Below are 14,644 nucleotides of genomic sequence, written 5' to 3' on the forward strand. Positions count from 1 at the left end.
ACAAGATTTGCCTTGCAAAGCAACCAAGAAAGCTACAACTATTCACAAGATTACTTAATTTATGGCAGTTTCGGTTGCAACAGCTACAGAACTTAGAAGTACAATTAACTGTATGAGTAAAATGTTCTGGTAAGCACCCAATTCAAACACTTTCAAGATAATTAACTCCAAATTTTAAATAACCAGGTTGTAACATTCTACATTAAAAACATTCCTCTGAGGAGAATGGGGGCAGAATATCTTTAATATGCATACAGCATACACATTTAACTATTACACATATAAAAAGGCAATAAATTTTATACAGAAATTTATTGTGCAAGAATGATCTTCATGCTCATTTACAATAAAATAATTCGTTTTAACAAATAATCATGCCATTGCTTAATTTCAACACTAAGCAGAATATTTACATTCAAGTTTACATGTTTGTTCAAGTTCCATGTATGGTATTGTCAGAATTAAGTCAGAATGCGTCTTCAGATCAAAGTTTGCATTTTTTACATTAAAATATCACTGCCTTTCAGATATTTACTGGAAATCACAAATTTCCTTTCTTTGCAGTACCCTCATTTCCCAGCTACTGTACTGGAAAAAAAACCCAAAAGCTAACTTGCAGAAATCAGCATCACAAACATACATCAATCTCCAATTTGCCAGGCATTTCCAACTTGCTAAACGGAAAGGAGGTTGGAGCAAACCTCTGTGTAACTGACTTGGAGGACTGTTTATGTCATCCTTGCAAGAGATCATGACGTAAGAAAACAAGCTTCAGGACAGTTCTGTCACAGAATTTTGTATAAAAAAAGGGACATTCTGTCAATATGGAAGTGACAGTGTATCATAGCACCTAACACTTTGGAACTTTTCTTTTTTTTGAGCCACAGGGATGACTAGGAAGAGAGCATCATGGTCTAGCAACTTTTAAAAAATAAAAATGAACCAAAAAAACCCACAAAACACCCACCCAAAACATATGCTGTATGGTAATAATTAAAAAAAAATAATCAGTTTACAAACAGTTGAAAAATATTTTTAGTGCACAGAAATTCGAATTGTGACTTCTTGATGCTGCTTCTTCCTCTTCACACTCCAGGATCCAAGAAAAATTCAGACTTCACCTCATATTTTATTAGCCTGAGCACCAATCCCTTGCTCCTTTTTAGCAAATGTTGCTAATACAGGCTTCTCAGTTACCTCCCACCCACCCTGGTCCCTCTTTTATTTTTTAAACTGAGCCGAGAATCAGCTAATACAATATGCAAACCCAGAGATGGTTATCTTAAATAGCTGCAATTGCAACAGAATTTTTGTTTAATTTCACAGTTCCATGTGATGCCAACTATTTTAATCCACATTTTCGTATCAGTGCTTCACCTTCTGTCTAGGTTTCAAAGGGGCCTGTAATTATAACAAAAGAATCAGAACATACTTGCCAATATGCTGCCCTGACTATATTACATAAAACTGAAGGACAAAGTATAGTGATTGTCTTGGATTTTGGCTACTAATGTTATCGGAGACACTGATTTTGAAGATGCAAACCTGAACATTCCCACATTTTAAACAATCTTCATATTTGGCAGAGACTATTTTGCTTTTTTGTCTTCACGTTGTGACATCTCCTCCAGAACTCGTGGGCTGAGAAACAACTGTGGAAGGTTGTACTGGTAACATTTCTAGCTCGGATTCACGTACAAAGATGACTGCATCACCACTCACATTTATTAAACACTGGGCCTGAAAAAAAAGGCCAACACACAGTTACCAAACATTACAGAGTTACGTATTCTATGTTCACTGACATCTGCTAGATGTAACTACACAGACAATAGAAAAGTCAACAGAGATCAGAGAAGGACAAATTATTAGAATATATTAGTGAGGCAATCCCTACCACATTTCCTTCTATATCCACTCACTTGTGTGCCATCAAACATATAGACAGATTCTCATAAGACCATCACAAATGAAGTATCTGTGTAGCTGTACTTCCTTTTTCACTACTGTTTTGAACATATTTCATGCACCAGGACAACCACATTCAGTTGTTGCCCTTACTAATGAAGTTTTGTCCCTTCATGTCCAAAATGAAGCATTTTATATTAGCAACTCCACGTGAAAATGATGAAAATCCTAACACTGCAACATTGGAAAAGCTAAGTACAGCTGTTTCCTGCAATTTACTCCATTCTAGTGAACTTACACCCATTTGGGGATTTAGGAAGCATATTTGTAATTTTGTGCTAACTCAGGTGTTCAAGAACACTCTTGGCTTCTTTAAACAGACATGACTATGAGAGAACCACAAGTGTTATGCAAACATGGCTCTACAGTGTTCCTTGTTTTTTAAATACATGTGTATTTGTGTCATACTGGTCACAATAGCATTGCTATTTCATATAATTATTTACCTGATTTTTGTTTGGATTCTCCATGAAAACACACTGCTTCATTATGTATGAGACAACGGCATTCCCCCCTAAAGCTGCAACATGAGCTCTCACCATTGCAAATACTTCAGCAATAAATGCATGGAGAAAACCACTGACACCACCCTCCTAAAATGGAAATTAAAAAAGACATACTGTGTTAAGGAGATGCTGAATACTTTTTTTACATTTTCACCAGCTGAATATTTCAGTGAATCCTAAACAGTATATTGTACAAAACTTAAAAGCTATTTACTGTTTAACGGGTCACAGTTGAAAATCAGACCAATGGAACTTACTGTTTGAGTAAAAGATTCACAAGTAGGTTATTCATTTGTGACTGGTATTCTTTGCAGTCAGTATATTACATATAATCATACTTTTCAGACATTCCTACACCTCTGCAGGAACATGTAATACTTCACTGACAGTTGAATAATAGGTTTTTCTTTCATTCGGAAGGATACTACCCATTTTTTGAAAACTGGGAGGCAGATAAAGAATAATTTCTACTGAGGATCAGAAGAGATTTAGTCTTCTTGGAAATTACTGGTAAGTAGTGGCCGTTACCTTTGGTCACTGGCAGTTCACGTATGCCAACAACTGTCATGAGTTCTCAATGTTCACAAATAAATGATCCCTCAAAATACAAGGTATTTTGACAGAGCAGAGACTTGACACCAGCTATTCAAGCTTTTTTTTCCCCCTTGAAGCCCAGAACTTCTAGCCATCCCATTTTGTTAAGTTTTTTGACTTGATGGTGTTTATAGGGGATTTTTACTTCTTTAGTGCCAAACTGAATAATTTAAATTGCTGTGAAAGGAAAAGGGAAACAAAGAAGTACAGGGGTTTTTTTCTACACAATGTTTAAGAAAGAATGTGAGCTACTACATTAGGGGGAAAAAAAATACACAAAAACCAGGCAACCTACACAAAAAAAAAAAAAAGCACAGAAAACTGAGGAAAGAAACTGATGAAACAGAGCTCACTATTGGTTCAAAATGGCTGTAAAATTTCAAAATGAAAGTGAAAGGCAGGACCACTAGATTTCCCACATGTGTGTGTGCCACTGGAGAACAGGAGAGAGGCAGGCAGAAGAAGAGGCTAGCTAAGGTGAACTTCAGCAAATACTGACTGCACTCATATCTACCAGAAAAAGTATAATACACCCTGAACAGACTCAAAGACATTAGAAAACATATCCTGGATGAAAATTAACAAAAGGGCAAGTATAATTTCACTGCTCCAAGCATAACCCATGAATGAACTGCAGCCAGAAATCAAAATTTCAATACAAGTTTGTAATTCCTTGTGAAATTTTGATTTTTGTCCAAGTGTTTTAAGAGTCACAGCAATTTACAGGGAAAAAAACTGTAATATTATAAACCTAACACAAAATTTGATCACAACAGATAACAAAAGATTTTAAGTATCTACCTGTAAACAACAAAACCTAAGAGCAATAGATAAATTTAACTTAAAATTATCATTAAGTTTTAAAGCACAGCATCTGATATAAACTTCAGCTTATGAAAGGATTCATAAGGCCTCAATATTCTGTAAACTACCATAAGCAAAATATAAAGCAATACAAACAAAAATGCCGCTAATTATTTTTTCTGTAGAAACCTGGAACACATTGCTTGAGTTTGATACAATGACTATTCTGTTTTGACTGCTGGTGCATCAGGGCAATACTGTGCAACTCGGATTAAAACTGGTTTGTGACTCAGCCTACGCAGCCAAAATAGATTTAAGTTCACTGTCCTGAGATCTGCTACCACCACTAGCAAAGCTTGCTTATCAGCTATTTGTATCTACAGAAGCTGCAGTTAGTATAGCAATCTCACGTAACCACTTCCCTGATCCTACCATATACATCCTGTTGAAAACATTGCCCTTCTTACATAGATTTCTTAAGTTAAAAGGGGCTGTAACTTGCTAGATCCAAAAAAGAAGTTTGTCCAATCAAAGTTTCTCTAGAGAGATCGCAACTCATGTTTATGAAGGCTGATCATTTTTATAAAAATCTGCTCTGTAATTTTACCAATGTGTAATTAGGAACAAACAGCATACTCCTCAGCATTAACAAACCTGGTAAGAGGTGCACTTCCATGGCCAGAAATTGTAGCAGAAGGATGCAGCTACTTCCCAAAAGAACATGAAAAGTATAATGAATATTTCTTGGATTTTTTGCATGCTCACAAGAGTACCTGTTGTCCAGATCTAGACTAGCAACCAGTGTTTACGTATCAGTAGCTACAATCTCTAAGCTGCTTGTGTGATTATATACCCTACGACATTCTTTTTAGACATTCATCACACATAGCTGTGTTACTGAGAAGGCACAAAATGTAATATTAACCATCAGCAAATACACAGTGAAAATTAATCATTGAGCTTGCTAAAAGAAAGAAGAATTGATGTTTTTTGTTGTTGTTTTCACTTAAATTGATCTCAGTTTTGGATTCAAAGGATCCCAGCTCACACTGCTGGTCAAAGACCTATTTTTTCCAAATAGTTCTGTTTAAGAATTCACTGATTTAATGTTATATCCAAGTCCAACAACAATGGCAATGGTTAAGTAGCCCCTTCCAAACATCACGAAACACAAGGCAGCTCTAAATGCTCTATAACAAGAGCAGTGCAACGCGACTTACTCTCCATTCAGTACCACCTTCAAGCTACAAAAGCTCCATTCACTTGCTGTGCCATACCTCAACTCAAACCTCTTCAGATATTTACCTCTGATTATAATAAATAAACAAGAAGTGCTAATCCCTGATATAAAGCTCACCTCACGCAAAGAAGTGGTTTCTCGTATAAAAAACATGTTGATTATCCCAAGATATTTGGTTATTTTTGCCCCAGGTAGAAAAGAAAGAGGTGTCATCTTAACAACTGAGACAGTAGAATTGGTGCATGATGGAACAGAACGGTGCCGTAAGTATCCCTCAGCCAATGGACTTGTTTTATCAAGTGAAGCAGCTAAAAAGATGGGAAAAAAGAAGAGAAAGTAACTATCAAGTGAGATCGATTACCGTTTATCAAAACACAAAATCTCTTCTTTATGGTTTCCAAATAGCTTGGTGACAACATTCAGCTGCCTGTGATGCTCAGCCATACCACGTGAGCAAGGAAATTATCATGCAATGCATGCAAAAGGAGACAAAAAGCTGAAATGGAATTTATTTGGAAGAGTGGCATTCCTGCAAAGGAAAACATTGAGGCGAGTAGCTGCACATACAACAATCAGTTATAAAGTGAAGGTAAAGAAAAAAGTGCCAACATTTTGAAATATGTATTCTGCTGGAGGAACAAATTACAGAAAGTGTGAAAGTTGTTGTGTTTCCCCAGTGCAGCATTTTCCATTAAAACAGATATTAATCTCTGCTAATTAAAGCAAGATAGTCAGACCTGTGGCCAAAGCACTACTGAAAAATAACTCACCACTTGCTAATTTAGTGACCATTGCCTTGACTGTCACCTTGGTGATTGCTTCCTGTTTCTCACCAAAAATTTTCCAAGATCATACATACACCTACATCCATGCAGTGTATGTTACATAATTAGTAGGCGTACACATTTATGGACAACTAATTTTTACTAAGTGAACAGAAATACTGTATTTTGCTTTTTATGATACTGGTTTATAAACCCTAAAGTAGCTTACAAAGTTATGAACAATGTCGGCAGTTTTCACGCTCAGGTATTCATTCTACATGGGATCTGCAATATTATTGCTGGGCAGGAAACTCCACTATTCACCACTGGGAAATCAGAGATATGTCTCAGATTATCATAACGTGGTAGAAACAGCCGCCTACTTGTCTTAATTGATCCGCGCCTTATGGTCTGAGCTTTCAGTTTAATGAGCTCTATCCAGCTGTTGCATCTGTCTGCAAAGGAACTGTAATCAATTGACGTTGCTGAAAACACAGACAGAAAAACAAAAGAAAAAAAACAAAGAAAAAAAATATGGATGATGTCTCTTGCTCATCTTAATGCTCCTTTTGAGGAAGCAATTCTCTGTGTCTGAGAGAGAACAAACATCCCTTTCCAGGTCCATTTAAAAGAAAAGTTACAGTGTAGGTTTGGACAAGTGCACTTTGTTTCTTTGGACAGTGTACTGATTTCTGGTCATGTCCCAGCTGTGAATCAATTGCCTGACTGGGACTTCATCATGAAAAAACATGCATATACAGTCATTAACGACTTACACCAGATTTTTTTAAACTCTAATTTTACGTATTAAGTTCTGGTTTCTTTAAACCTTGTTTTAATTTTCATTTCTATTCTTTTCCTCATGATGAACTGCTGATCTAGACTTAATCTTCCTAACTATCTTTATCAATATCTAACCTACAGACTGAAGAAAAGCTTTGGTAATGAGGACAAGAGTCACATGCTGAAACAACACCTCAGTTTTAAACATAAATGAATTTTCCTTACAAAACACTGTCCTCCTTACCCCAATGTCTCCTCTCCAGTTCCCCCTTCCATTGTTATCATTACAATGACGAGTTGTTTCTGCTATGACTTTTGGTATTAGTTGCAGGGGTGTTTGCATATCTTTAAAAAAAAAAAAAGTTTTGCAAACATAGTTTCTTCATTACCCTGAAGAAACGGAGGAAGACATGCTAACTTCAAAATAAGACAAGCAAAAAAGCTCTCTCTCTCAGGGAACTAATTTTCTGTCAGATAAAGAGGTATCAATATATCTGACAGACACTGTTATTATTAAGAATCTGATTTCTGTAATTAAAAAAAAACACATCAAAATATTATGATATAGTTAAGCCACACCAGAGCATGCATTCTCAGTTAACTAGTAAACACTTCCTGGATCAAGACACATCCAAAAAGAGTATACCAATATCCCAAGAATGCTCTTTCTGTTCTGGCATATGGCTAAATTAAGTAAACTCACCTCTCTGAGCAGCAGGAATACCTGTGTGGGAAGTTGCACCCTCCAGGACTTCTAATAAGATAAAATGAATTCCATTCAGATAATATATGAGCAGAGTCATGTAGTACAAGACAACAGTTTTCTTTTATAAAAAAAATTTTAGAGTTAAAGATAAGAAAAATAATCTTTTATATATACACTATACTATGTACTTTGAGCGCACATAATAAATAGGTATAAATAATTAACTTTGTTAAATCTGTCTTGCGAATTATAACATTTACTGAAGGTCATTACAGTATAAGATTGAATACAAATATTTTTTTAAATAACAACCTTACAGAAAAGTATGTTAAAAAATATATTAAATTAGCTGCTAAGTAAATGTAACTACAACGAAACCTTGAGTCTACTTGTGAAGAAATGACAGATCAAATAATTATTTACGTGAAAGCCTCTGAAGTGATGTACAGCACAATATGGAATGTAAAGAACATCAGGAAAAGTGATACACGTGAACAAGCTACCCTCTACTGGTCAGTGCCCATTATACAAGTAGCACACTCCAGTAACAGTGAAGAAGACATCAGTCAGAAATTTCTGGATAGCTCCTCTTTTTGGAAATGAAAGTTTAACAGTATCATAATGTGACCAATTAGAAGTTAAGCACACAAAAATGCATAAAAAGAAAAAAATAAAAAGCAATAAGAAGATTATTGTTGAAATTAAACTGACCTCTGAAAATACAAGTACATGCGGCAGACACTCTCCTTTATACAACATATGGAATGGGGAAAAAAGGAAGCTGATTTCAATGGATGATGACCTAATTTTTATTGCAGTCATAAAAGAATTATGACAATGATTCTTGAAATGCAGGTCTATCTCGGATAAAATCAAGGAGCTGTTTAACAGCTAAAAAGTGCTGCACTGTACAAATAGTTTATTATGCAAGTTTAGGCTCCTTTCACTTAAAAATAAATTGCATGCAGTTTTGCTCAGCTGAACAATCAGTATTTGCTAATTAAATATTTCCCACCATGAAAACTATTAGCTTAACTATTTGAGGCCGACAATAAATGGAGTTATTTTATGTAGGCCTTTTACAGAAGCAAAGCAGTATGAAGCAAGCCTAATTATGAAGTAATTTGTAATTCTTTAAGTCAAATGACACCCAACACCTAGTGGTTTGCAGCATTTTAAAATACTCTAAATGCGAAGATAGAAGAACTACAAAAAAGTCTTAAAAAGAATACATACAGAACAATTAGCCAGCCAATCTTACATGACTCTCAAAAAAACTGACTTTAAGAGTGAAGAAAGCCATTATGCTTAGGTAGCAAAGAATATTTAAAGTATGTGAAAGTACAGATATTTTAAAGCTACTGCAACAACGGAAGAGCAGGACTCAAAATCGGTAAAACACAATAGTTCAGCACTCTTCCATTTAACTGACCTTTTGCTGGTAAGGATGGTTGAGAAGCAAGGGGATCAGGGCAAAGTTCCAATGGAAATTGTAACTGTTCTTCATTGTCTGTAGATGCTTCAACAAAGAGAAAATACCCAGTTGATAATTAACCCCCAAAACAAGATTTGCTGGCAGTATGAAACACTGCAGATTCAACTTAGGCCTGACTGCAACAGATTTTTTCAGCATATGCATATAGTGATGCAGTTCTGCAGGAACAGTTATATGTCTGACACTAAATCCAGCTCCAAAATTGAACAGAACCTGTGTTCCATCGAACAGGATCTGATTTAGTATTTTCAGGAAAAAATATTAAGTTCAAGTCATGTGTTTTAGATTTGATTCTGCAGCTGGAACCAAGTTAGCTTTACATTACAGTAAAAACTAACGCGATTTATTTCACATATAAGAAAACGATTTACTGTTACTATTTAAGATGGTATAAATAATGTCTTAGAAACATATAGCTCTGTTCTTCTACCTAATTCCATTCTTCAGAATGCAGTATCTTCAAAGCTCTGTCTACATTCCCACATCCAGATTGCATACATACATTTCTAGCATAAGATGGTACTTCATTAGCAAGATGATACATGCAGATTGAAGCATTCTCTTCTATTACCTCCATAGTGCTATATGCTTTACTGACCTCCAAAAATATTACTGATCTACTTAAGGGGTTTTTGAGTATTTTTAAAATATTATGAATAATTTTTTTGCTGCCTTCTTGAAGTAAGGATGAAATTTGCTACTTATAAAGAACAAGTATTCTCTAATGACACACATCGTGTTTCACAATACAATGGAAATATTGTCAGCTGTCCCACCAATTCTTTAGAGAAAAATATTCAAAGAAAGATAATACATGGAATAAGGAAATATCCAAACTTTTTTCATGTTACTGTAATTTTGTTTTTTACTTACAATACCTAATACTTATTAAATGATTCTGCTGGAGGTCACATATATTAACTCTAAAACCCTCTATGTTATGACTTTACGATTTTCTAGAACTTTCCCATAGAAATCTGCATATGTAACTGAAATGAAAAAGGTAACTCATTAGGTATTAGGTGGAAAAAATGAAAGAAAAATATTATCTCTTATCTTTACATGCCTCACAACATTTACCTCTTTGCTGTGATTTTTCTGTAGGGGCTTTGTTGGCTTGTAATGTTTGGTTTTTGTCAAATGTAATTGCAACAGCTGTGACTGCAATCTGCAAATCAGAAATATATGGCATATTAGGTAATTTAATCTCTCGTGCAATCTGCAAAAATAATTTTGCAAACAAGCAAGCTTTTTAGATAGAAAAATAATAAGGAAAAAATAATTTAAGTACATATACTAAAAACCCTTCACAGCGCAGCATAAAAGGCAATACTAAGGTCCACTGTTAGAACACATATCTGCCAGTGTTAGCCCAAGGTTTATGATTTTGTTCATCAATTCTTTCCTTCTTCATTGGTGAAGTGACATAAAAAAGAAACATAAAAACTCACTATCCTTGTATTTTTAAGATAAAGAAAGAGATGTTTAATTGATCACAAGAACGGTGCTATGCTTTCTCAATAAAACACTTTCTTTAAAAATAATGAAGTATATTGCATCATCTTGAAATGGCAAGAAAAAAATTAGACAATTTTAATGACAGCATATTTAGGAAACTAGTGTGCCATATTCTTGTAGTGTATGTGGTAACAATTTTTAATGGATATTTAGTCAGGACTTGTAGTTTCCTACATAACTAAAAAGATACACACTATTAAGATGCATTGTGTTCATGAGAAGCCACATAGTACCATGATTATCAAAACTGATAAACTCAATAGGTCATTTTTTTTTTCTTGAGCAAACATTATGGCCTTAACGTTTACTTCAAAATTAATCAGAAATACTAGTAAATCAAATCCTAGCCTAGTTTACTTTGAGTAGCAAATATTTATTAAAGGCCAACAGTGGCATGCCTATCTGCTGGAAGTCAAAAGAAGCAGTTCATTTACCTGGACTAATTCATCCTCCGGTAAAGCAACTGTAAAATTCACATGACAAAGGCAGCAGGGAACCATAGATCGTAGTTTAAAATACAAGCTCTGTTGAAGACAAGACATAATTTGTGTTAACTCCAAAAAAAAGTAGGGTTTATTTCAGAGAAATTAAAGATCAAAACTTTCCCTAGTAGAAAACATCTAAATCATATTAATTTTTTTATTGCAGAAGAATTAGAAGTGTGGAAAAGTCAGGATAGAATGCAGCCTTTTAATTTCTGTTTCTAGAGTACACCACCAATCAAAGGACGCATTCAGATTCAAAAAGCTTTGGAAATCCTTAATACATTAAGGCAGCTGAATCTATCTCTAGAGCAGCTTATGAACTAATTGCAGACACTCTGTAGTCTAATTCTGAGAAGTAATTACGAAGAAAATGTTATTTTCAGCACAGCCTGATTTTACTTTGCTTCTCTTTGAACAATTCAAAAAAATGTTTGAAATAAGATTCTTACCTTCAAGAGATTCTCACAGAGATCATTAAAGTTTTTATTAAGTGTTTGATTTGTTAGGTTAATGTTGCTTAATCTGGATACTCTTACTGCTGTGAACATCTGAAATAGAAACACATGCTTATTTATTTTCCAAGAGATGCCTGCATGTTATATTAAAACCAAAACTAATTCATAAAGGCAAATGATGCCTAATATGGTATAGGGTGGGAAAGGAAGAAAGAGAAAGATAGAAAGGAAAAAACTATAGCAATAGTACATGAAGTGCTTATTGTTCATGAAATTTTACAAACAAAAGGCGTATTTTCTGTGAACTAATGCATATGAATGTATGAAAAAAGTGATTAAGCGAGATATTAAATACTCCATGTCCTTTTTACTTAAAGGAGTCATAAAGGAGTCATTCTACCTGCTATGTATTTTCATATAGTCACAGAAGAGCTTGGGTTGGAAGGGACCTTCAAAGGTCATCTAGTCCAACCCCCCTGCAATGAGCAGGGACACTTATTTTGTTAACTGCTGTTAAAAATTATGTTGTTCACAATAATGTAGACAATAACAGAATGTCATATATAGGAACACAGGTAATCCTACCAACCTGAGAGTATGCAGCTGGTAGAGTCATATTGTTTTCAGGTTTGAGCTGTGCCTCTGCCAAAGCACAGTCTTGTACTGTGCTGATTAGCTGTGAAAGCTCATTTAGATATAATACCTCTGTTTTAACTCTCGCTCTATGAGACTGAATTGTGTTGGATAAACATGACCAAGATGTTTAAACTTAATTACAAATGGAATTTTTCTCTACTCACTGGACTGGCTTTATCTAATTCTTATTTATCTTAACCTATTAATGTTATCATATTCAGAATCTCACACTAAGTAACAGTCAGCAATTTACTTCTTTTAAGAGGCTGTAAAATCTAGCCAAGTTCTCAAAAATGCCCCAAACCTTAAAGTTCATATTTACTGTAATGATTTTCTAATATTTGTATTTTTGTACCAAGTTCTCTGTAACATTAATAACATTAAAACAAAACAAAAAAACACACCCAAAAAGCCCCACAAAGAAACATGTTCTCATATCCTATTTTTCTTACCAAAAATACTACATTTATTTATAACACAAGAGTATCCTTTTAATTTATCTTTAAAAATTAGTGATCTCTAATATATATTTAAATTACTACATCATATTTCAAGACAATTTGGGAAAAAAAAGTTTTAATTTACTTTGAATAAGCTTACTTGAATTTCTGGTGTCCAGTTATTTATACCAGGCATAATTTCCGTGTTGCAACTGTAAAAACCTGCAAAGAAAATATTTGGGGAAATTTATGTTGCACACTGAAATATAAAAATATTTTCAAATGAACTGAAGTGACTTTACTTGATGTTTTGCAAGTATTCTCCCTCCTGTGTTTTTGAATACTGAATAAGACCAACATTCAAAAAGCAAATGTAGTATTTGAAGAATACAATAGAACATACAAAAGCAGTGCATGCTTTCTGTTATCCATACTGCAGTGAAAAAATTGATAGAAAAGATGGAACTCACCACTTCTAAACCACTAATTCAGTGCAGAATTCTTATGCTGAATATTTCTTGAACCGACGAAAAGCAAGGCCAAAAATGGTATAATGTTGTGGAACATGAGAGAGGCTACAATGGCATGAAATGCAACAGTGACAGTTGCTCCCCATGGAGACAGGGTAACTCATGTCATCTGATGCCAAGACTGATTGATAAGAGGCTCCCTGACTGCTCCAGGGAACCTCTCCTTGCGGAACCCCACAAACCAACAAACTCCTGACTAGCTGGTCCTGAGCATGAAGAAGCATTCAAAGAAACTGTAGGAAGGGTAAACACCCAAAATCCACTACTGCTCTGTCTAGTTTCTAACAGACAAACTACATACGAATGAGAAAACCTATTAAAAAGGTGATATGGGAAAAGCAAAAAAGCTAACCTTTGACAGACAGCATACAGATGCTTTAAAGTTACTACCTAGAGACTCAGTGCAAATATGTAGCACTTACTAACAGAGACCTGAAAATACTGAAAAAAGTATAAAGACTAAACAGCAGGGTAAGAAAAGTTATAAGCAGCAAATAGGCAATGTTGAAAATGTAAAGATATAGCTAAATGAGCACAAAAATGAAAAATCTGGGAGGGCCTATGTAAAGACACGAAATAAGCTAGAAAATAAATTGTGTAGCAGCTTGTGGAAGGTATAAATATTAATAGGTTTTTCTTTCGGGACATCAAAAGCAGAAATCTCATTGAAGAGTCAAATAAGGTACAGAAAGAATACACAGACATGACAACACAAGAGTGAAAAACATGCTGGTTTTTTTTTTTTTTTTTTTACATAAGTGTTGACCATGATAGTGGAGCTTTCCACAATAGTGAAAAAACCCTTGTTTTCCATCAGAGAACCTGTCTTAAATAATAGTGTTTGAAGGAGATATTGAACAAATAGGCAACTGAAAAATAAGCATTCCTGTAAACAACAGGAAAGGTAAAAGATTAAATAGCTGCCTAATCAACATTGAACTCTTAATTTAAAATTGCCCCACTATCAGAGGAGAGGATTTTTTAATCTTCAGATAGTGAGGTGCTTTTAGTGACTGAGACCTACTGATTTGCCTAGTACCGATATCTATATTAATGGCTTGTATGTGGTTCACGGGCAGACGGAAAAAGAAGACACTGCAGAGGAGCTGATACCACCTTTCTAAATAAGAGTCATGGCTCACAAGCTGCCAACAAGCATGTAGACAAAAGGCTGATAAGTCTACTTCAGACATCAAAAGGACTCTTTAAGAGACTAATATGCTGAAGGGCAGAATGGAATACCACTTCAGGAAATACAATTATTTTAAGACTGGAAAGAGAGAGTCAAAATAAATGCAAAATTTTCAAAGTGGAGACATCTGTAACTCAGGATTGTATGCTTCAAGCATTTGCATAACTTATCTGCAAAAGAGGATGAAAGGTCACTGCTGATGGCCTTATTTTAAGGTAGTAAATTAACTGCAGCAGGTTCTAGCAATTGTTAATCGATGAGGCACAAACAATTCAGTGGTAATAATAGATAATTATTACAAGGACAGTTCTGAGCTCAACAGTACTCAGCATGATAAACATTGATACCAATTGTAGGGAAGGGAACAGATACATGCTCAGAAGGAACACAGGGAAACTCACAAAGGTAACACAGGGAGAACAGGGACAATCAAATGTACAGAGCAACATCCACATAATGGACAACTACATTAGTCTCTTATCCACAAGTTCTATGGAGGAGGATATGACAGATACCTATACAATCACC

The 14,644-nt window shown here is 34.8% G+C and overlaps 1 protein-coding gene across 18 annotated transcripts in view; it reads right to left on the reverse strand.

The window, feature by feature from the left end:
* Window positions 1-237: 237 nt before the first annotated feature.
* Window positions 238-14,644, reverse strand: part of C2CD5 (C2 calcium dependent domain containing 5) — a 66,489-nt gene continuing 52,082 nt past the window's right edge. For 7 of the 18 annotated variants that reach the window (XM_080343235.1, XM_080343237.1, XM_080343233.1 and 4 more), the window contains 10 exons: window positions 12,555-12,616; window positions 11,313-11,411; window positions 10,813-10,902; window positions 9,941-10,028; window positions 8,798-8,884; window positions 7,363-7,413; window positions 6,260-6,361; window positions 5,230-5,420; window positions 2,415-2,561; window positions 238-1,740 (listed from right to left, as the gene is read on the reverse strand). In XM_080343235.1, the coding sequence (XP_080199361.1) occupies window positions 1,609-1,740; window positions 2,415-2,561; window positions 5,230-5,420; window positions 6,260-6,361; window positions 7,363-7,413; window positions 8,798-8,884; window positions 9,941-10,028; window positions 10,813-10,902; window positions 11,313-11,411; window positions 12,555-12,616 (1,049 nt within the window). In that variant the 3' untranslated portion in view covers window positions 238-1,608. Of the gene's footprint in view, window positions 1,741-2,414; window positions 2,562-5,229; window positions 5,421-6,105; window positions 6,362-7,362; window positions 7,414-7,835; window positions 8,112-8,797; window positions 8,885-9,940; window positions 10,029-10,812; window positions 10,903-11,312; window positions 11,412-12,554; window positions 12,617-14,644 lie in introns of those variants that run through there. The other 11 variants (XM_080343234.1, XM_080343231.1, XM_080343238.1 and 8 more) reach the window with 9 other exon arrangements.

This window comes from Nesoenas mayeri (assembly GCF_963082525.1).
Source record: "Nesoenas mayeri genome assembly, chromosome: 1".
NCBI lineage: Eukaryota > Metazoa > Chordata > Aves > Columbiformes > Columbidae > Nesoenas > Nesoenas mayeri.